Genomic DNA, 23,276 nt, shown 5'->3' on the forward strand with positions numbered 1-23,276 from the left:
TCTGGATCCTCTGCAGTTGTATTTTCCAAGTCAGACAGGGCTTTGTGCTCTGCAGAGCCTTCTACCAAGGACCCCCAACTGCAGCAAGATCCAAAATCAGGTACAGATCTTCAGGATATACAAAACAGTTTATCACACTTACTAAAGGAAAAAATAAAAACAATTAAAAAAAAAAAAGTAATGTAAGTTCTATGTACTGCCCCAAATACTGAGGTTTTTCAGCAAAGCGCTACTGGAAGCACGATCTGTATAAGTATCAGCTGCTTTAGACCCCTTTAACACTAAAGATTCAACTGTGGTCACACTATATTGTTTAAACTACCTAGTTTTGTCTGCACACAAACAGCCATAACTGATACAGATCTTTAGAAAGAATTCCAATACAACACCTGAAGACCTTGCTCTGAGAAAAAATACCAGGGACCAAGGTCTTGTATTCCAGCATCTGCAAACACCAACAGAGCCTGTGCCCCTTTTTCCTGCTAATTTAACTTCACAGTATTATGCCCTGACGTTGCTCTTTGTCACTGCAGAGGTTCCTCTCTTCCACAGGAGGGAGCTTTTCTCTTGCGAAGACTAAAACCTCTTTCGCAGTTCTCATTTTGGAAACTTGCAGGAGCTCTAAACCGTTCTGGAGGGCTCCGGGCCTGACAGCTTCCATGCAGGATTAACAAAGACTCAGAAAAATAAGGAAAAAAACACCCAGAAAGCCAATGATTTATAAGCTAAACCATTCTTGCACTCTTGTGTTATATCACACTATTGCTCCTCCCCACCCCATCCCTCCACCTCTATTTAAATTACTTATACAGCAGAAAAACCTGATAATGTCAAATTCAACACTGCTTATGTCCAGATTTATCTGACATATACAAACTTCACTCATGTGACCAAAGGTATCAGCTATCCAGACAGTACTAGGAGAGGAACAATAAATCACAGTAATTCAAAGAACATAACATCTTGAGAAGAAATTTGGCCTAGAGGATGAAAGAAATAACTGAATACAAATTTGAAAATACATTTTAAAGGACACAAATGAAAGCAATCTTCTTTCTAGACAACCATTTATTAATCTAGCAAGTGACATTCAGCATTTATTAGGATTAACCCGGATGGCTGCTTCTTTTTGAAAAAAACAGCTCACTTCTATCATTCAAAATTCCGTGCCCCACTTGTTCTGGAGCTCTGAGCTGCAATTTCTATCACAGTAACACTGTGCTATGATCAATTCTCAACTGCTGCTTACACTACTGTTTGCTTAGGGGTGAAAAATATATAAAAATTAAAACAAAATAAATCACAAAACACAGAAGTGACAAGCCAAGTGGGAGCAATGCGTAAGCTGTGCTGTTCTCACCATCTAATAGCTAGAGAATTTAATATTCCCTGCTGCCTAAATTCTAGTCCAATGGGTATATCCCCCTCCTGATGTGTTTAGGTAATTCCCATCGTCAACAGTGGGAATAACATGCACACAGAGGGGACAATGAGCCCTCTGAGGCCTGTTGCAGTAGTAATTTCAAAATATCAGGGTAAACATATTTTGCATGTGATAGGTAATAAGGCTGGTTTTTAGACACCAGTTTCTGTGTTTCAGAAGGGTTTGTGCACTCAGAGCACTAGAGACACACTTCTCACCTGGTTACCAGCTTTGTAGGAGTTTCAAGAAATGGTTCTGCCATGAATAACTAACTGCTATTTATACAGATCTATATATACAGACCTACACACAGAGATCTAACTGCAGGTCAAAGCTCTGTAGAGCAAAATGAGGTAGAAAGGATTAGGCAAAACACATCAGGCTGGGCACAGAGTGGCTGGAGAGCAGTCAGGCAGAAAGGGACCTGAGGGTACTAATTGACAGGAAGCTCAACGTGAGCCAACAGTTTGCCCAGGTGGCCAAGAAGGCCAATGGCGTCCTGTATCAAAAATAGTGTGGTCAGCAGGACAACGGAAGTGATCCTTCCCCTGTACTCTGCATTGGTGAGGCCACACCTGGAGTATTGTGTTCAGCTCTGGGCCCCTCAGTACAGGAAAGAGATTGAAGTGCTGGAGCAGGTCCAGAGAAGAGCAACAAGATTGGTGAAGGGACTTGAGCACAAGACCTATGGGGAGAGGCTGAGGGAGCTGGGCTTGTTTAGTCTGGAGAAGAGGAGGCTTAGAGGTGAGCTCATCACTCTCTAGAACTACCTGAAGGGAAGTTATAGCCAGGTCTCTTTTCCCAGGCAGTCAGCAATAGGACAAGGGGGCATGGGCTTAAACTCTGCCAGGAAAAATTTAGGCTGGATATTAGAAAGAAATTCTTTGCAGAGAGAGTGGTCAGGCATTGGAATGGCTGCCCAGGGAGGTGGTGGCCTCACCGTCCCTGGAGGTTTTTAAACTGAGATTGGACATGGCACTTAGTGCCATGATCTAGTAAATGGACTGGAGCTGGACCAAGGGTTGGACTTGATGATCTCTGAGGTCTTTTCCAACTCAGTCGATTCTGTGATTTTCTGTTCCAAACGTCATACAATCTTGATTTATGACTAGCCACATCAAAAATAGCACATGCTGCTCAAAACTCTTTCCTCCTATTAAAGTCTTAACTTAAACAATACTTAAACAAAGTCTTTAACTGTCTTCAATACTTGCCATCACTTCAAAGCCAGCTACGGTATAAGCACACATGCTGTGTTTTGGCTTATACATAATCAACAGTAGTAAAGATAGACTGAGCTGCAAGTCATGGTCAGCTAAAACAGAAGGTTAAATGTTAAGTCTAAAAAGCCAGCTCTGGTGTGATAACTTAGTGGTGTTTATTTATTTATTTTTTTTTAAATCAAAGCCTTATCTAACATTTTAGAAAAACAAACAAAAAGCCAAAAACCATCCAAATTGCAGATCACATCAGATCACACTCTATGCTCACAGTAATTTTTCAGAACAAAACTTCACCTGTTCACAGGCAGCTAACCCTGCAAAACTATCATGCTATGTGGCAAATGTAAATTGCTAAAAGAATATCAATAATGAAACAAAACAGGTCAGAGAGCATATCTTGAGAAAAGACTAAGTCCCTATGCAAGCAAAGGCACCCAGAGAGTTTTGTTTGTATAGCACTTAATAAGTCCCAGAGGGAAAAGGGACAGCTGTGTAAAGCTGTCTCGGTTGTATCCCCCCCAACTTCTTTTTTTTTCTTCATAATTACATCTGTTGCTGATGTTTCATAAAGTGAAACATCCAGAGAATCTCCTGGAAGTTCGGTGTGAATACTGATACAGCTTGAACATAGAAAGCAGATAAAGCATCATCAGTGATACATTTTGGCATGTAGCAAAGATCATTTCCTTAGGTCAAGTAAAAGTCTTTACTGAGGAACATCACATTTTCATCACTCATTTGACTTATTTTGAGTACAATGACTTAAAGCGAACTTGACATCGACTTTCCTAGCAGGACTGGTAGCTTACAAAGACAACATCTCAATATTTACACTCATTCCATGACTCTTGTTTCATTTCTTTAAGCAGATTTTTTTTTTCCTTATTTGAAAATAAATTATGGGCTTTTTAAAGATCCTGAAAAACATAAATCCTCTTACAACTTGAAACTGGAATTGAGAAACATAAAACACTGGAGCAGAATTTAGTTTAAGATGAAAAGGCAAAGGACAGAGTACAAGGTAGGTAATTAGAATTCAAGTTGGGGAAACAAGAACAGTTTCACTCCAGTTCCAATAGTCACTTATATAAACTGATCCAGAACGTTTTAATCAAAGCTTTATACCTAGATATATAGCTTGAATTTCAGAATTTCCAAGTGTATATCTGCTTTACTTCACTTGAAAGAAAAAGAGACATTAGAAGTTGTAAGAATAGAAAAATAACTGACAATTCTGAGAAGGTAACAATTTTCCCTTGTTATTTAAATCATTTCCCAATATTAAAGTTTAGGAAACCACATACCAACTAAAAACTTATCAAAACTTTTTCATTTTCAAGCATATTTAGTAGAAATCAAATATTTGCACACAAAAACTTAACTCGAAGTTTGAGATGCTTAATTTTGTTGCAGAAAAATTTCCACAACTGTTTTGACCTAAAGAGCTATCTCATAACTAAGATTGTATGTAACTAAGCAACATTATAAACTACTTACCTAGTGCGCTATGTATCATGCCCATAAAATTATTATGGCTCACAGACGTAAGACTGATAAACAGTGATTTTTTTTTTTTTTCAACATCGCTTTCTAAGAAGATGAAAGGTTAAAAGAGTCATTTGGCTCTTCAAAGTTCTCTTGGCTTCAAGCCTCTTATTCCAAATTAGAAAAAACAAAAGGGTAGGGTATGATCCTTACTAAGTTACATATCTACTTAACCCTGCACATCAATGAGTACCAGACTTTTTATCCCAATGTGGTTCTTTTTTTGTGCTACCTGGCACAGGAGCCATGTCCCAATTTTAGCTCAAGAAAAAGGGGATGTGACTGGAGAGCCCAAATGCAGTCAGTTCAACTCCTTCCTGGCAAAGCAAGCATAAAACACAAGCATAGATATCCAGAATAGTTATCGGGACATCTCTGTTTGAATAAGACTGTTAATTATATTTGAGTGTGAAACTTGGATCTCAGCAACTACAGCACCTCCAGTTTAGGAGCAAAGTCAATATATTGATTTGGAAGCTCACTTGTATGGATATCATTACAACATACATGAAGTTTTCAGGAACGCATTGAAACCTTTCAGAGGTTTTACAATCCAGAATGGCTTTATTTAAGTTATTTGACCTGCCTGGTAAACAAGAGCATTTACAACGTTCTGTGTGATGCACTGCCATTTCCGAGTAATTTGCATCTGTGAAATATCAATGGAGACAAAAGTGTTTTTATCTTCCATACTTCGAGCACAATAATTAAATAAGAGCAGGAGCTTGCAAACACGGCCACGTTGAAGTGTAACTAAAAGTTGTCCACAAAAATACCTGATACTTAAGAAAAAATATCTAAAAAGCATATGTGCATCTTCACTGATATTTAAAACATATTGATCATATTGAAGCAGACGAACTAAAATTGATCCCTTTTTCGTAGTGCATTTCCTCCCTGATACATAAGTATTGGGATTACTCCAAATCGCTTTTAATCATATTTATAATAGGAAATAATAGTAGAACAAAAATAGATCAGCAAAAGTAACTGACAGTAGAAAAAAGGGGCTGAGTCCAGTTGTGATCAAAGGATTCAGACCCCATCAGGTTTACTGAGATTTGAAAGTATACAAACCTTGCTGGGTCTGGCCATAACTATTATATTTCCAATTTTAACCCCATTCTGTGAACTTTTGCACATGTTTTTGTGACACACCAGAAAGTCAGCAAAATCATCCCCCAAAATACTGGTTGTCTCAATTTTTCAGGAACTGAAAACTGGGGAGAAAAAGGGAAAAAAAGTCCATAGTACCAGAAATAAAATTCTGATTCTTGCACACTAATAGTCCATATTTGGTTGTCTGGTCTTTAAAAAGTTGAGCCCTCCAGTTGAAGCCTTTTATACAAGTGGGACAATAAAGTGTCGGTCCTCTATGGATTTCTGGTGTTTAACAAAAATTAGGTTTATCTTCCCTCCTATAACAAATAAATATTCTTTCTCCTCTGTGGCCTTTTTTCACACAAGGAACTTAATATTTTCAAGGATTTCACTTGTCAATGCAGCTGACCATCACTGCATACACCTTGTTCTTAAAGCTCAGTACAAAAGGCTTCTCAAAATGTCAGTACCAGTAATACTCCTTCCCTTGGCTGTAATGTGTTTTTTGGGTTTTGGCTTGGGGTTTGTTTTCTTGAAGATCAAATAGCTGCTGGCTTTCACACCAGCAAAATACATCTATCTGCAAGATTTTCAAACAAAAAAGGGGTGTGTGAATGTGTAATACAGAACAGTTCTGGTCATAATGTGAGCTCCATTGCAGCTCACTGCCAGCACACCTTAACCCTCATCCAGGAGGACCACATTTAGTCTTTCTATCCATTCCCTGAAAGAATAACAAGAACTCAAATCTTCCAGTAACAGCTTTCTTTTCATCAGCAGTGCCAGAAATTTAATGTGCACAGTTCTTCTAGGAGGCTACCAGATCACTCGATCTGGTTAACAAGACAAAAACCTTGCACAGAACTAACACCACATATGGAGAGCCGCACACTTCAGTTTTCTTACATCTATGTTCTTTTTTAAACAGCGCTCGGAACACGCACACGATGTTTTTATTAGAGCTGCAGTCAAGGACACATCAGCTCTAATGAAACAGTAAAATTTAACTGCTGCCAACAACATTCTGCTTTGGTCTACAGTCAGTTTGAGATTCTGCCCAATGTCTACTTGCTATCAGGCTCCCATAGAGGGATGCTGAGCTGCTTTGTCAAGAGTCTTAAAGTTTATTTTGCTTTTACTGCAACTCTTCATTATGCGGTTGCGCAGTAGTAAACATGACCTTAACATCCAGTGGAAGTTTGGCAACAACTCGATTGCAAATGTAATCTACAACAGCCACAGAAGTGAAGCCAACAACAGAGTTATAGCTCTGAAAAACTCAGACTATAAACGGCTATAGGAGATCACATTTCACACTGCAGTTTGCTTGCATGATTAACTGTAGTGCTTTGTTACACCTGCAAATCATTTATCTTTTTGCAAATACTGCAGAAATGATGTAGATGCCCCAGTACCTGTCTTCAAATCAGGTAACAGTACAGGAACAGCAATAAATCAGTAGTGCTGCTTGAAACATCCACAGTTAAATGTGCAAGTCTCCATAGAATCAGGACCTTGAATGGAGAAGTGATGATCTAAAGTGTGCTAGAAAATAAAATGGCACCGTAACTTTAAAGGCTCAAAGTGAAGGTGCAGTTAATGTAACAGATGAAAGGTAAAAGCCCTCAGGTTTTTAGGATAAATGTTTTAGAAGCTGAGTCTGTAAAGTTTTGTAGTTACAAAACACGTTCTATTACAATGTTTTAAAAGGCAGAGGGAGTAGCAGAAAAGGAATCTCTCTAAGACTTATTTACAAATAGGCTACAGAAATAGCTACCCTGTTTCCCCGAAAATAAACCCTAGCATGATTTTTCAGGATTTTTGAGGATGCTCAAAATATAAGTCCTACTCAAAAAATCAGTCCTAGTTACAGTTCATTTTAAAAAGTCAATTTAAACAGTGTCCACGCAGCTACACATTTAAAAAAGTAAAATTAATTGGCAATAGAATGCAGCAGGACAGATGTGACAGAATGTGATGACATGGCTATATTTGAATAAATGCTGATTTTTTTTGTTGTTGTTTAAGAATAACTAAAAAAATAAGAAAAATAAGACATCCCCTGGAAATAAACCCTAACACATTTTTTGAGCAAAAATTAATATAAGACCCTGTCTTATTTTCAGGGAAAGAGGGTCACTACTACCCTTCCCACTGTTAAAAAGAAAGCTGAAGTATAAAGATCAGGCATCTCTGAAAGGAATTGTCTGGGTACAGATAAAAAGAATGTAAGACTGAAAATAAAGATATGCATCTCTGAAGTCAACATTCTGATAAAATTCTGTGGCCACTTTTCCGAGGTCAGCATATGAGACACCAAATTTCCATCCTTTTAGCATTTTCCTTTCTCAGTATATCACTTCAGTACAGGCAGTAGATATACTTGGCACAGGAATGTACTGCTAAAGTCACAAAAACACTTCAAAATTAATATGGGTTAGATAATTTCCTCACTTAAGCTGGCTTAACGCCCAACCCAATACCTGTTTTTCAACCATTTCAGCTGCAGCATAGTCAGGCCCTAAACAAGTAGCTTCAGTGGCAGCTTTTAAAATCAGCTTAATTTGTAGTTGTCACTCCCCACACTTGTCACAATCACACATTCATGACTCTCCCCAGTGCTCATGCAATCATTGTGGTCAGCCAGCTCAGAAGGACAATTTGGTGTACATTAATTTTTGGGGATGTTATTTTTCAGTCACACTAGCCCTCTGTTTCCACCACCCTTGCGGCCACAGGAATATGAATAGTGGCACAAGACGTGCCCCAAACAAATGCACCAACAGCATCTTCATACAGAAGGTTCAGGCCCCGACTCACCACAGGATTTGCAACCCTGCTCAGCAAAGCACAGCAACTTCAGGCCTCAGTTACTATGGTGATGAGCATGCAATAAATGTTTATGTATAATTAGATAAATTCTCCCCTCAAGAAAGCAGTTGTCCTCCTCACAGGTAGCTATGCATATTTTTTTAAACTATACAGACATATAAATGTATTAAAATTTAAGCTTAATGGTCACTGTTATTCATTAACAAGTTATTGATAATTTAAACCTATGGCAAGACTTAAAGCACATGAAAAATTAGCCAATGAACATCCCATCTCTTCTAAAAACTAAACTGCTAAACTTCCTAGAGCTAAAGTTAATGTTTGGCTTTATACATTTTAGGTTTTTGCTTAAGAAAAACAGGAATGATTGATAAAAAAAAAATCTATTTAACAAAGCTTCAGAGATACTTATAAAATTCTACAAAAAGTATGAGTCCTCTTCTTCGATGCAATCACTAACTAAATTACCCCTACTTGTAAAATACAAGCAGTATTTTCTAACACTGAGCTTACTGTGAAAGCAGTAAGCTGACATGAACAAGTTAATTTAGCTGAAATGCTTAGTTCATAAATTCATGAGTAGCTTCCTTCCTTTTTCAAAAGATTATGGATCAGTAATTACAGTAGAACCATCTGCCACAGAGTGGAATATTCTGCTGAGGGTTTTGGGGAACCCTTTGCCATAATGTTTATGCATAACTTTGACTTGTTTTTAAATTAAGAAAATCCAGGCCTAAAATGTGATCACTAGTCATATTCCTTAGTGTCTAAAATTGCTTTAAATTTAAGGAATGCTAAATTCAGAGGAGACAAGGTGATTTCCTAGGATCAATGACTATAAAAACTAATAACAAAACTTAAGCAACACCAAATTCCTCCCTAAAGAAAAACAAATAATTGGCAAAATGCAGCAGGATCATTGCCAGCTGCTGAGCTGCCTCATTCTTTCCACTCTGATGCCATCTGTTGCCAGCTCTTCCTTGTCCACATGAACCACGCTCCGACTCAGCCTGATCCAGATCCAGCCCAGGTCTCCAATCTGATAACAAAATCCAGCTTTACTCACCCAACGGGTGTCAATAACTACCCCTGTGGTTGGAGATGCTTTGGTGACAGTGGGCAAGAGCAAAACTGATAGCATATACTCTTCCTCCTCATAGTCAAAAATAGTGAGATCTAAACCCTAATAAAATAGTCTAATAACATTTCATTGTTGTCTACATTTAGGCAGTAAATTCCTCCAAGGCAAAGATTGTCTTCTGTGCCTTCCACACGTTAATAATACACGAGAGATAACAGGAAGATGTACAGGTGATCATGAAGAAGCCAGGTGTAATTTTGACTTGCTCCAAGAACAAGACAAACACCTTCCTCCAGTTCACATGCAAACTTATTACTGAAGACAATGCAAGTACTTGAGGGAAGAAACTCAGCTAGAATCTGAATATCTCTGTAGGGACCACGCAAATCAAAATCAGATCTTCTCAACATGAAGGTTTACAGCTTTAGCATCTTTTACCAGAGGATTTTTAAGTGACAAATGCATACAAATTTATAGAAGTGACGTTTGTTTCAGTTGAATATTTAGCTATAGCTGTAGGGAGCAGTGTCTTGATGCAAAATACAATAACTAGATAATTAGGTCTAAGTCTCCTTTTATCCTTAAAAAACATGCTACTATTAATTCACAAAACATTTATGTTTACAAGATAATCCATAGCAAGGGACCAACCACCCCAAACACTGACACTAAAGCTACCAGTTGTGTGAGAGCCAGATAAATTACTTATTGTACAGCTAAGCAAACTCAAAGTGGATTTTCTTATTAATGCTTTTAATATTTTGAGTTGTTTTCAAACCTGATGGTACACGGTCTTAGAGATCCCGTTTTCATTTAAACATGAAACAGTAAAGTCCACTTGAATACCTTTAAAAAACTGGAGTCACCAGGAATTTAGTGTAGGACTGAAGCACAGAAAAGACGCAGCTTTTGAGTTTTTTCCTCTTTTTTTTTATAGCTGAAATTTTTTAGTGAGCTATTCTGTTTCTCCCTCATGAAGGTTTTTGCAGGCAATAAAAAATTAACCTAACACTGTTGATATTATGCTTTGAAGATTTTAGAAGTCAATAGGAATCCTTAATTTTTTTTTCACCACTCTACAAAAAACTATTTAGGCAGGACATGTCAAGCAATGTTGGGTTTACCATATATTGAGTACATGCAAATATGTATTGTTTTGTAATTATGGTTTATACTGCATAAATATCAATGCACAGATAAATACGCTGTGTATTTGTATAAGAATTTTTGAATCCTCCATTTAGTAGTGCTATTGCCTTTCAAAGATGACATTTCAAAAGAGACCTTAAAGTTTATATGTCCACCTGAGACACCCAGTGTGTGAGGTCACACAGCAAATAGGTGAAAAATTTGGTAGTAAAAATTCTCTATTTAAACTCAGTGCTGTGAACAGAGTATTAGTGGAGGTGCTCCCCAGGTGCCATCCAGAAAAGCATGTACACTAGAAAATTTGTCTTTGGCTTTAGGGTTAACACCTACCCACCTCATAGATGTTAAAGTGATCGATTTGCCAATAGTTGTAGCAAAGAATCACTGTGGTCCTGATCCAGATTTGGCATCCCCAGCTCTCCAGGAAACTTAAGTACTGAAGCACTCAGTAATTCCACAAACCAGAACAGAAATAACAGGGTGTAAGCTGAACCTTATACAAGTAAAGATATAAGAATACTTTAGAACACATGTGACCAAGGTCTTGTTCCTGAACAGGACCATACCACAGGGTGAGTTTCAGGATGCTGGCGAGCCTGTATCCCAGCCCTAAGGCTCACTGTATGCAATGTGACTACAGGCCAACCGCTTTATCCCATAAATACGACAGCCTGGGTGAGTCTGCTTTGAGCTCTCTCTGCTACACAAGCTGGCTGTACAGCAATTATTTTTTACTACTCACAGATCACTGGATGAGCCCAATTTAAGTTTCATATCAGTCATTTGGCTTAAATAGCATTAATTACTTAGAATTACTTAGAATTCTAAGGTTGTATGATTTTTAGTATACTGTCTACTTCACATTACTTAGTAAGCTGAATTTGCTGAAATTTTAAGCTGCACGCTATAAAGTTCTGCTCATATTTACCAAATTTGCATCTACTTAATGTAAAAGAAGCTACAGTTTACTGTGGATATCTGTGAGATAAGACCTGTTCTGTACTTTGCTGGGAAAAAAACAGGATTAATTAAGAAAAAACAACACCTTCAAGGCTATGAACTGTAAACAATATCTACAGCAAACAAAAGACCCATCTGAGATCAGTGAAAAGGATCCAATGAGAAGCAAGAAAACCTCAGACTCAAATATCGCTATTGGGCTGAATCATGATGTGAGAGGCAGGTAAATATTCTGTAACAGTATAAAACCTCAGGGATTTCTACACTTGGTTGGGACCACTGCAAAGTCACCCAGCTTGAGTCAACCCTGCTGCTGTATTACTCCATTAAATCATTTATTTCTACAAACTTTGAGTTTGCTTTGAGAGACCTTGGATCCAGACTTCAGAATGACCTGACACCAGGATCCTGGAGGGCAGCTAAGCAGGTTGAGATGCAGAATAATGAAAACTTTGAAAGCCTAGCCAAGCCACATACAGAATCAAGTGTGCACATATAATCCTTTTGCCATAAATACATATAATCACAGAATCACAGAATGTTAGGGATTAGAAGGGACCTCAAAAGCTCATCCAGTCCAATCCCACTGCTGGAGCAGCAACACCCAGATGAGGTTACACAGGAAGGTGTCCAGGCAGGTTTTAAATGTCTCCAGAGAAGGAGACTCCACAACCCCCCTGGGCAGCCTGTTCAGTGTCTGTTACCCTCACTGAGAAGAAGTTTCTTCTCAAATTTAAATGGAACCTCCTGTGTTCCAGTTTATACCCATTACCCCTTGTCTTACCATTGGCTGTCACCAAGAAGAGCCTGGCTCCATCCTCATAACACTCAGCCTTTATATATTTATAAGCATTAATGAGGTCACCCCTCAGTCTCCTCTTCTCCAAACTAAAGAGCCCCAGCTCCCACAGCCTTTCCTCATAAAGGAGATGCTCCACTCCATCATCTTTGTTGCTCTGTGCTGGACTCTCTCCAGCAGTTCCCTGTCCTTCTGGAACTGAGGGGCCCAGAACTGGACACAATATTCCAGATGTGGTCTGACCAGGGCAGAGTAGAGGGCAAGGAGAACCTCTCTGACCTACTGACCACCCCCCTTCTAATACATATACATATGTACAATCCCTTACCTGTTCTCCCTTTCCCTCTATGTCTCTTAGACTTGAACTGATGATCAAGTTGGGAGCTAAGTTTGGATCTAGCCGCACTTAAACTCCTCTCTCAGAAGCAGTTTAGAAAACAAGGGAGTTCGTTCTGAACTTCATGATTCAACAGGAGGTCATCTCCTATTTCACATCTCCTGTCCACAGAGAAGTCACTTGAAAACAACTCTCACCCAAATCTGCTTGGCATATTTCCTCCATGCAGTAGTTAAGAGTGAACCTTGCCATCAAACTCGGCTAAGTTGCACTTTTCTTTAAGTGATCTAAACGCTGCTCTGCAGCAAGCAGGAGCCTCAATCGCTCATCCGCAACACTGCTCTGCCCAGGGGTTCAGCTCACTTTCAGTTCGAGCTCTTATCTCAGTAGAACCAGGATCCCTGGGAAACTACTTTAATTTCTTAACTAGAAGTTACCTGCAAAGTTCCCCCTAACCCAAGCTTCCTCAAAATATACTTATCTCAACACTGTCACGAAATACACAGGAGAAGACTCAAAGCTGGCTACTCATGAACGGAGATCTTGAGCAAATGCTTAAACTGGCTGCTCTGATGCCAAGAACTACGTATTTTAAACTTTCATTATATTATATAGCATGCAACTACAGATATATGCATTCAGTTAGAACAAACACCCACATATTCAGAAGATAAAGGTACATGTTCACTAACAAATTAACCATTTAAGCAATAAAACATGCACTGAATGTTACTAAAATACCAATAAACTATTTACCATTAGAGAGGCAAGTTCTTCCTTAACTACTATATGAACCAAATACTTAAATTAACCATTGTAAAAACAAGATACATTTCCAAACCTGGAGTTACAGTAGAGCAAGTTTCTTGGTTTGGGTTTTTTGATTTTGTTTTTTAACTCTTACACGCATTTCACTCCACATCAACATGAATTAAAAGATGACATAGTTCTTGTTTAAGTTGTATTTTAGTTCCGTTACAGAACTCCCAAGAATCTGGTGCTTTGTGCACAGGTCCCAAGCACTTTAGAGGATTCCAGCTCTGACTACTTTAACGATAGGTGTTTTTCATCCTGCTATCACAAGATTTACCGGGTTTAGACATTTTCTGCTCTTTTCTAGCACATTCAAAGGCCTTGATCAGGTAGCAGCATTTCCTCTTTAAAAAGTCTATTTGCAGGGTCACTCAGACTTTACAGGAACTGGGAGGCTCTGGAAGCAACACAGCTCAGATTCTGGGCAAGTTTTTTTTATTTTATTTTTAAAACACTGCTTTCTCCACCCAACTATTTCAAAGGCCCTGACCTTTCAAAGTTTGCAAACAGTTTTAAGCTGTATCCGAAGCCTTCTGAGTGTTGACAACCAGGTTTACTGAAAATAATTTCCCTGAAGAATTCATCTAAAATATTCTCTGTTGCACTCAAAACAGGAGTGCTTAAAAAAATACAACCCAAAACTAACAGTCCATATAAGAAGGGCTGCAGGTTGTTCAACGCAATGTCCTGAGTTGGAAGGACCCACAAGAATCATCAAGTCCAACTCCTGTCCCTGCACAGGACAACGCCGCAGTTCACACTGTGTGTCTGAGGGTGTTGTCCAGTCTCTTCTTGAACACTGTCAGGCTTGGGGCTGTGACACCTCCCTGGGGAGCCTGTCCCAGTGCTCCAGCACCCTCTGGGTGAAGAACCTTTTCCTAATATCCAAACTAAACTCCCCTGGCACATCTTCCTGCCATTCCCTCAGGTCCTATCATCAGTCACCAGACAGAACATGAAAGGTAGATCTTCATTTATGTGTCAGAGAAAAAGAGGAAGCCTCCATACACACTAGACAAATTTTCTCACTCTGCTACATGTGGGTACATCTGACATGCTAATGATCAAGACTGTCCTGGTTGGCGGAGGGAAAAAGGGATTCACTCCCAAGATGATTATCCATATGGTCCCCTCCTTCTCCCCAACAGCAGTCCTTCTCTTCCCCGCACCCCACTCCAAGCTAAATCCAGTACTAAATCCAGTATTTGCTACATGGAAGACTGGCTACACGTTCCCTGGTATTGAGGCATCAGTTCGGCCCTTTCACCCCAGGGTACAATTACAGGACACATGCACAGAGAATTAAAGCTCTCAGGTGCTTGCTACTGAGCTCCTGCTCAAAGTATTGCAAGATAGTATTGATGACTTGTATTGATTTGTTACTACACATGTTAAAACCAGTAAGTAGCACACTGCCTCACCATGCCATGGGGGCTGTTTCTCAGAACAGTTTCTATTGGCAAGAGGGTCACAACATAAACATTTCCCAGACACGTCCTACCCCTTTGGCTCTGCTGGTTAGCAACAGGAAGGTAGCAAAGTGCTCCTGTGAGCACAAGCCAGCCAGAAAACTGCATATTACTTCGACCAAAAAGCCACTACAGTGTTGTTTATTCCAGTCCAAAATTGGCAAGAGCTACGACAGGAAAAAGGCACCAACTGCAACTACACTAAGCAGGTTTATCAGAATGGCAGTGCTGTCTCACCCCAGCCTGCTGGTATCTTGGGAACAGTGGGTCCAGCAGAACCATATACACCTCAGTAAAGCTTTGTCCAGTTTCAATCCATGCAGTTATAGCATTACTTAGAGGTAACACATTTGTTACATTAAACAAGTCTTTGGTTGTGGGGTTTTTTTCCCTTTTAATACCAAGATTTACATACATGACAGAGCTCTCACAACACTCCAATACAGTCACATACTTCACCTACCCACTCATTAACTCTGTTGCAATTTTAGCAACTATCCTGAAGTCAGGAGAAAGGGTCAAATACCTTCAGATGAATGGGAAAAGACAAACTTGAAGTTCTTCACACAACAATATGTTTTTTCCCAACACAAACAGTCTCTTCTCGTTAGTATTATCCTGATAATGAATGATCTGCACTATTCTTTGTGTGATACTGTTCTCTTAAACCTCAGTTCGGTTATTTATGCATAAACACATGCACCCAAGCCACAAAATATTCTCTTGAGTTCCCCACCAGCTGAGAAGCATTAGAATCACTATTGGTCTTACTCCTCCTGCCACAGAAAAGGCTTACAGGAGTGGGTTTTTTGCAACTAGATGTCACATTGAGGGCAGCCTGGGGCACGTATGCTGCTTAAAATAGGGACAGCACATTTGAGGAAACTTTTGTCCAGTAGTAAAATTGTTTAGGACGCAGTAAAATTCCAGTAATACAAAATCTGAAGTTGTTTTTAGTGTGCAGGCTGTAAAACAAAACCACAAAATTTCAAGAGTGCGCAATTCTTCCCTACTGACAGAGGGAAGAAAAATAATACTGTATAACCAAGTCACCCAAAATTTCATGGTATTTACTTAGGAACTTCACTTTCATGATGCATACCTTTTGTCTGCAGGGAGACAGAAGTAGTGGGGCTCAGTCTGATAAGAAAATATGCACAAATGTCTTTATTTTGACTTTCGGAATCTCCTCTGGAAACTCTGCAGGTCCTTCTGGAAAAGGAAAATCTCCACCTTTTCTTGTGGGAGAGCTCAGCAACATCACAATTGATCAGAAGCTAAGGTTAAATCCACTGAAGTTATATATCCATTGCAATCCAGAAAGTAGATGGTACTTATGACTTAAAACATACCACAGTAACAAGCAGTACCCCATCCCTGATGAGTGCCCCTTTTAATTAGGCAGTCTTTTGCAACACGAAGGCCCAAAGACTTAAATCACACAAGATCTTCAGATTAAATCAGATTAAGAGGAAGTCCGGCCAAGTTATAATTCCTGTAAGGGATTCTTTACCCTCTGCACAAAGCAAGAGCTACCAGAAGCTGTAACAACTCTGTACAAGAAATGTTGCAGTCTTTTAACTATTCTTTCCCTAAGGAAAGCCAGAAAGCTAAGTTGTTATATGATTCCTTAGGTGACTGTACCATGCTAAAAATGCAAAGACCAAGCATTCAGTGGTAGATTCCATCCCTTCCAGCACCACGGCAAAAGGGTAAAACCCAGGATACCCAAACACTTCAGGTTCCAGACCTGAACTTGCTTTCTGGGTACAAAACACAGAATCCCCACCAAACAGCATGAGAGTAACATCACTGTTCTACTGAAAACAGCAAAGCAGGACTGAAACTTCCACCACCATTAAAGAACTGTGGTGATTTTCTAGTTCCGCGTTGCAGATGCACAATATCTGAAGACTACCACGGTAAAAGACAGTATCCAATGATGATCCAAATGCCAATGGACAGGCACAGGTGATACGCTAGTTTTGCATCTCAAGAAAAGAGCATCACCAAAACCAGTTTCATCATGTCTAAAATAGTAAAATCTGTCATGGCTATAAAAATACAGAAAGTATTCTGTAGTAGCACCAAATTAGTTACTTGAGAGGTCTTAGATGCACTTCTAAATTCCTGTGGAAACAAACCAAAACACATGCAAAACCAAACAACAAAAATCAACACCAACACCTCCTGTGGCAAAAAGACCTAGTTGGGATATAGGGTTATACTCCCTCCTGTTTCTCAAATTGAAACTACAAACCATACAGTCCTCAGTATACACTCCCAAGACAGTCTCTGTATGGGCAGAGGCACAGAGTAGAGAATCACAGATGTGGTGCTCACTTCAGAGTGGTCTTGTCTCCTCAGCTGAGGGGGCCTTGAACATTTACATGAACACATGTGATCATGCTGCATCATGTTTTCCTTGAAAGCTCTAACAAGCTACTTAATTTTTCACACAGGTGATGCCACTGTAGATGAAAACAGATTACATGAGCACTGAGACCACGGCGACCAAATCTGCGGAAAAATCCACAGCTAAGATGGATGCGATTTACCATATCATGCCATAGACAGCACTGGTTAATGCTGTTATTTTTCTCTTCCATTACAACAAAAAAAGTTAATAGCTACAGAAAATCACACTACATCCATTAAACTCTCACATCCTGATATGCTAAAAGATATTCCACATGACAACAACATTTATTTTGATTCGTTTAAAAAAAAAGAGTCAGATTACTTACTGGCATTCAAAATTTGTTCCCAACTGAAACTGTTAAGGGATCAACAATCAAGCAATTCCCCAGTTTTCTCTCTGCCACATAAAAAGAAAGAACAAATTAAGATCTTTTAGCATTGTTTCAGTTCAGACTCTATTGTTTCACTATTAAATTATCGGCCTAGTTTGCTGCCTGAGTCATAACCTTCAGAATTGGTACTAGCCCAAATCTGAACCAGTCAGCGAACACATGACCAGTGATAAAACAGGTACTACCTGGAAATAATTCAAGGGATTGTTTCCACAAGATTGAAGTTACATACATTAATAGCTCATTTAATATCCTGCACAAGCCAAACTAATCAGTTAATGAAAGAAGATAAGAACTTCATAAGTCAGATCAAAACATGTATATCCCTTACAGAGTTAAACAAAAGCAATAACCCTTTACAATGATAGTAGACAAGCAAAACAGTGTAAAAAATATATATAATAAAAAAGTCCATACTGTACTTATGCTTGCAGCACTTACCCCCAGTTGCTGCAAGGCCTTTGAGCAATCAACCCACAGCTCGTACCAGAGCTCCCCAGAACAAATGCCTGCAGAAAAAAGCAGTCAATTATACCAACTCCAGCTCCAGCTGGATGCCATCAAGAAATCTTATCAGCTGCTAGGCAAATAAGATCACTACATGAAATTATTATGCCAGCAGCAGAGTCTCACGAAAAATGTAACCTTTCAGTCTCAATCTTTCCTTCAAATTGTTTCCATATATTTGTTCTGCGGAGAGCTATCTGATACAGCGATGCCATTATAGGCACAGGGTCAAAGATACAGAAAGCATTTTTTTATCCCCAGTTTATCCTACCTAGAACTGGCAGTAAGTCTTGGAAATCAGAAGACTACTCCTTATAATCCATTTAAGAGTGGGGAAAAATAAGAAATTTCATGCAGTGATTTTCAATCTCTGGCTTCAAGTCCTTGGGGGCTGTTAATTACCACCAAGAACTGAAAAGGGTACCTGAAGAAATAATCCTACTGTCAGGATTGACACCACCTTGGGCAGCAAGATCCACAGATCAGAAGCATTTATAACCACCATTTTGGTAAATGCACATACAATAAAGGCAACTGTACACCTGCATCTGCTCTAGAAATTTGGAATCAAATTGCTTACTGGATCTGAAAAGTGTCATCTCCCTCTCCTCCCAAACCTTGGCAATTTATACACGCTCTCACAAATATGCAAGAAAATAAGGGCAGATTCCCTTTGCTTTCTCTGACAGATGTAGGTGTAAGAGAGACACAATGAGAGGCACTTCATCTTTCCAATTATTTGTCAGTTCTAGTCAGTGTTGTATCTTTAGATTTGCTTATTATTCTACCTGTTATTACAGATGAATGTGGTGCATGTGTTTTACAGGCACTAGAGTCCAGGACCTGCAGTAATGGGGCAATTCATACATCCTGAGAAAGGACAGTTTTCATTTCTATCTGAAAAGGCTTCCTCTTTTGCTGATAAAATGCAGCTTCCCCCACCCACCACAGCTGAAAGCACTTTCCCTCAAAACCAGTTCATAAAAGGTGGTTTTGTTTTGTTTCTCTGTGTGTGAGGTTTGCCGTTCTAGAGCACTAAAGAAGAGTAGTTTATTTTTTTCTTTTTTAATAAAACACTACTGGAGATCATAACAACATGCATATGCTTAAAAATTATGTATTTTCAACCTTTCCTGCAGCATCCCAAGGGTTTACCTGCTTTGCTGGGAAAAGCTGCTTACAGCCTGTTAAGGGCCAGGGCAGGAGATTATTTAATTAGGTGGCAGCCCTCACCCTGGGTTAACGGAGATAGGAAGGCTCCACACAAAATACATCCATCTCCATTGGTAAGGGATGTTTCTATGTAGAGCAGCACCAGGCAAAACAAAGGAATATGCTCAGGGGATCAAAGATACATGCTATATTAAAAATCAAAATAAAATTCAAAACTCAAAACAGTTTTTAATTACATTAAGATATATATTTGTCTGAGTTTGGTTGTAATTTTGCTGCAAAGGCACTCTACCAAAATCAGAAACTAACTAAATACACCATTGTCTGAAACTTACTCTAAAAACCAGTCAGATATCAATATTTGCAAAAATACTATTCACTATTCAGATAATAAAATGCAAAGTGTGTTAAATGCAAGTAATGGTTACTCTTATCTACACACTAACAAAGGACATTGTGCATTTTTAACTTCTAAAAAAGTCAGATATAAAAGAAAAGTAACTTTGACACATTCACACAACAGAAAAAATGAATTAAAAATTAATTAGCACGTCTTTGTACCACATCTAGATGTTCAGAACTGATGGCAATGACATAATTGCATTACAAGCTAAAAGTTATATTTTTGTAAGTTCTTGGCTGTCCCTTCTTGGAAGCTAAAAGGTAACAATTAAGGTATTGTATTCCTCATTTCTGTTTATTTTATTCCTACTATATTATGCAATAGAAATTCTAGCCACATGCAGCTTCACGTAGCTGATTCTACTCCAGATTTGCATCTGCTAGATGAAGCTGCAGTTACAGAGATGTACGTAGCAAGACTGTTTTACATCAGAGATCTGAAGGGGTTTTTTGTGTGTGTTTGTTTTATTTTGTGGCTAGAGTCTAGTCAGTTTTAATACTAACTTCCAGTGAAATCTAGGAGTGTTTTATTCCTAAGATATTTTTGCAACTCTAATTTTTCTTCCCCCACCAAAAAAGAGTTGTCCTACTCATCCGTGCCTGCTAATAAGAAAAGGTATGAAATTCTTCCCCCAGATCAGACCATTTTACAATGTATAACCTCTCACTGTGGCCAAGCCCAGGTTCTCACCAGCAGCAAGGCCTTATTTGCTGATTTACTATTCTCTCAAAGCTTACAGTTATGCAGTACTGTTTGTTTTGCTTTCTTTTGGTGCAAATTTCCTTTTGTACACCACCACTCAGTTCCACTCATCACTGCATCCTTCATTTACTTTTTTTTGCTAGATTTTTCCACACAACCTCCCTAATCCACTCTCCCTTTTCCCAGTCAAGCTCACCGCTTTCTGCAGATGTGAAGACAAGCTGAGTAAGAGTTTCCAAACAGAACCTTCATCAGTCATGAACAGTTTCTAAGAGCTGCACATTTATTGCCAAGCTTTGCTTCAGTTTCCTAATCTGCTCTTGAACTTCATGGTCACCCTTTATTATCTAGTTTCCTGAGCAGGCTTCCATACAGGAGATTCCTCATTCCTCTTAGCATTTACACATCAGCATTTGAGTTCAAGACTCCAGATTTCTCCAGGAACTCTTCAAGTAACCTTCACTTGCCTTAGACCAGCTCAGACACCACAAAAACAGCAACAGTGATGAGGCAGCTCCTTGTCCAGAAGAAGCTGAAGGGAGAGAAAATTACAATTTTAAACTGGAAAGCTCATGCTCAGCTACGGCCCTAAAAAATTAACCTAATTTTAAAGTAATAATCCAGTTTTCCCTTCCCCCACAAATTAGGTTGCCATTCACCTTGAACTTCGCAGGGCACATTTGCATTTCTGTGGCAAAGTGTTCTAGTTATTACAAGCCAAATCACAAATGCCTGAAAAACAACATCAACGTGGTACGGAATCTTCTCTTTGGCAGTATTAACACAACAACACGTTATATGTAATTATTATTTGCACATCACCACTTAATTTGTCACAGCGCTCTGTCATGGTACTCCAAAATAAACACATTCAGAAGAGTAAGCACAGGAAGAAGGGCAAAAACAGCAAAAGGAACATCAAATCAACCCATCTCTAGTTGCTCTTTTACTTTATCCTTCACGGTTTTTTAAAGGTGTCATCTGGCCTATTTAAAACTTCGTAATGTAGAGTGATCATCCCCAGGGTCAGCCTTACTTATGCAAGCAGTTGCAATGCCCTAAATCTTGCCTCAAAGGGGTTACTAAGACTACATCTTTCATCCTAGTTTGCATTGGACTGTATCAGTCATGTTATTTTGTAAACTACCCCGGGTACAAAGAATTAACTACCCACATGAAACTAGAAGCATACACGCAAACACTTCAAAGAATTATCTCATCACACCTTCTTTAGTTTGTATAATTGTTAACACTACTGAAACACAATACCCTGAAATCTGTTAAGTACTGAGCGCCTTTCAGCCTAGATAATAACATAAAAAAAACCCTAAGGAAAAAACAGCCATAAGGAAAGGAGGCATCCCTCGGAGCCACATTTCCCAAGGCCTACCTGTGCTGAGCCCTCTGCCTGCCTGGAGGTTTTTGTTTTGTGGAGAACATAAGTAACACACAGGGATAAAAGTTAAAGCAGCAAGTACCCCACTAGCATAAGTTATAAGGCAGCTAAGGGGGAAAAGCCTAAGGAGAAGGTGTGTGGGAGAACAAGGACAACCAGCAGCTCTAGAGCACCTGAAGGAACCTTTCCCTGGGCAGAGGCCTCAGGGAGCACCCACAGGCTTGTTTTGAGATAACAGTAAACACCCAAAGTCTTCTAAAAGCGACGTCCTGGCGGCATAGAAACCCCTTAGCTGAGATCCCCATGTCACAGCCTTGGGGAAGCCCACCCCTGCTCCAGAGAAGCCCATTGAAAAACTCCCCTCCCCTCACTCGCCGCCATTTTGTTCTCTCCCTCCCCCGCCGCGCCGGTGACGTCATAGCCCCGCCCCTCGCGCGGGCGGTGCTCGGCGCGGCGGGTGCCCGGATGTGGGAGGCTCCGTCCCCCCCGCCCGCAGCCGAGCGTTAGCGCCGCTCGCGCCCCCTCGCTCGCTCCGTGCGTGCCGTTGCGGGCCAGCGCGAGGCAGTGCCGCAGTGAGGGGCGCGCAGCGCAGCCGGACGCAGCGGCGGGACCGGGCGCGGCGGCGCCGAACACGCACAGCGCTAGGCCGGGGCTCTGTGGATTCAGCTGCGGGGGAGACGCCTGACGCCCACCCGCCGCCATGGTGAGGATTCCCCTCCCTCTTTTGCTTCCCCTCCCCACCAAGCCCCCCGCGCTCCCGCCCCGCCGGAATATTCCAGACCGGGCTGGGCCGTGGGGGTGGGGGGCGAGGTAATGGCCCCGCGGCCCGGCCCGACCGCTGCTCCGCTCCGCCTCGCCGCTGCTGCCCTGCCTCTGACCCGGCTCCCCCGCCTCCCGCCCCCGAGCCGTCCACGTCCTCCCGCGGGCCAACGCCTCGCAGGGCTTCCCCCACTCCCCCTCCCCGTGCCCGTCTCCCCTGGGGCCGCCGCTGCGGCCGCCCCGCGCCTCTCCCCGGGGGCAGGGACGTCCCCCCGCTTCCCCTCCGCCGCCCACGGTCGCCGCCTCGCTCCCTGCGCCCCGCTGCCTCCCCGCCTACTCTCTCCGCCGCCTCCCCCCACCTCGGCAGCGCTTCTCGGGCTCGGCCCTTCTCTCTCTGCCCCCCCCGGCACCCCTTCACTTCACCCCCACACAGGTTCTTCCCCTCAACCCCCTGCCGTTCCCCTCAGTCCAGGGGTTCGCGTCCCCCGGCCCGCGCTTTATCTGTTTTCCAGATATCCGCAGTGCTCTAAGCAAGCCCGGCATTTCGGTAGCGATGTCTTGCGGGGGTTGTTTTGCAATCTCAGTAGGGTTCTTCTTTCCCGCCCCCCCCCAACCCCCCCCGCCCTTGGTGCAGCAGCGTTTTTCTGTTCATGTGCAGACCGGAAAGCTCTAATGCACGTAGCCCATGGCAGGGAGACGGGCTAGATAATGTATACTTTAATTGGTCCGGGTTTGGAAAGCTGACACTTCAAATATGATAGGCATGGGGGTTTTGAGGCTGCAGGAAGAAG

At 40.8% G+C, this 23,276-nt stretch overlaps 2 protein-coding genes across 20 annotated transcripts in view; one reads left to right on the forward strand and one right to left on the reverse strand.

Annotated features, from left to right (window-relative positions):
- PLEK (pleckstrin) overlaps positions 1-22,605 on the reverse strand; it is a 63,126-nt gene extending 40,521 nt beyond the window's left edge. For 9 of the 19 annotated variants that reach the window (XM_071805710.1, XM_071805706.1, XM_065834451.2 and 6 more), the window contains exons 1-4: positions 20,990-22,081; positions 20,527-20,862; positions 17,987-18,054; positions 17,480-17,550 (exon numbers count right to left, since the gene is read on the reverse strand). The gene's annotated coding sequence lies outside the window, so the exon portion shown is untranslated. The other 10 variants (XM_071805708.1, XM_071805707.1, XM_071805700.1 and 7 more) reach the window with 8 other exon arrangements.
- The window catches only part of PPP3R1 (protein phosphatase 3 regulatory subunit B, alpha), a 39,711-nt gene continuing 38,725 nt past the window's right edge, over positions 22,291-23,276 (forward strand). The window contains exon 1 of the mRNA XM_065834455.2: positions 22,291-22,429. Within this exon, the coding sequence (XP_065690527.1) occupies positions 22,427-22,429 (3 nt within the window). The 5' untranslated portion in view covers positions 22,291-22,426. The remainder of the gene's footprint in view (positions 22,430-23,276) is intronic.

The sequence above is a fragment of the Patagioenas fasciata genome, chromosome 3 (assembly GCF_037038585.1).
Source record: "Patagioenas fasciata isolate bPatFas1 chromosome 3, bPatFas1.hap1, whole genome shotgun sequence".
Lineage (NCBI taxonomy): Eukaryota > Metazoa > Chordata > Aves > Columbiformes > Columbidae > Patagioenas > Patagioenas fasciata.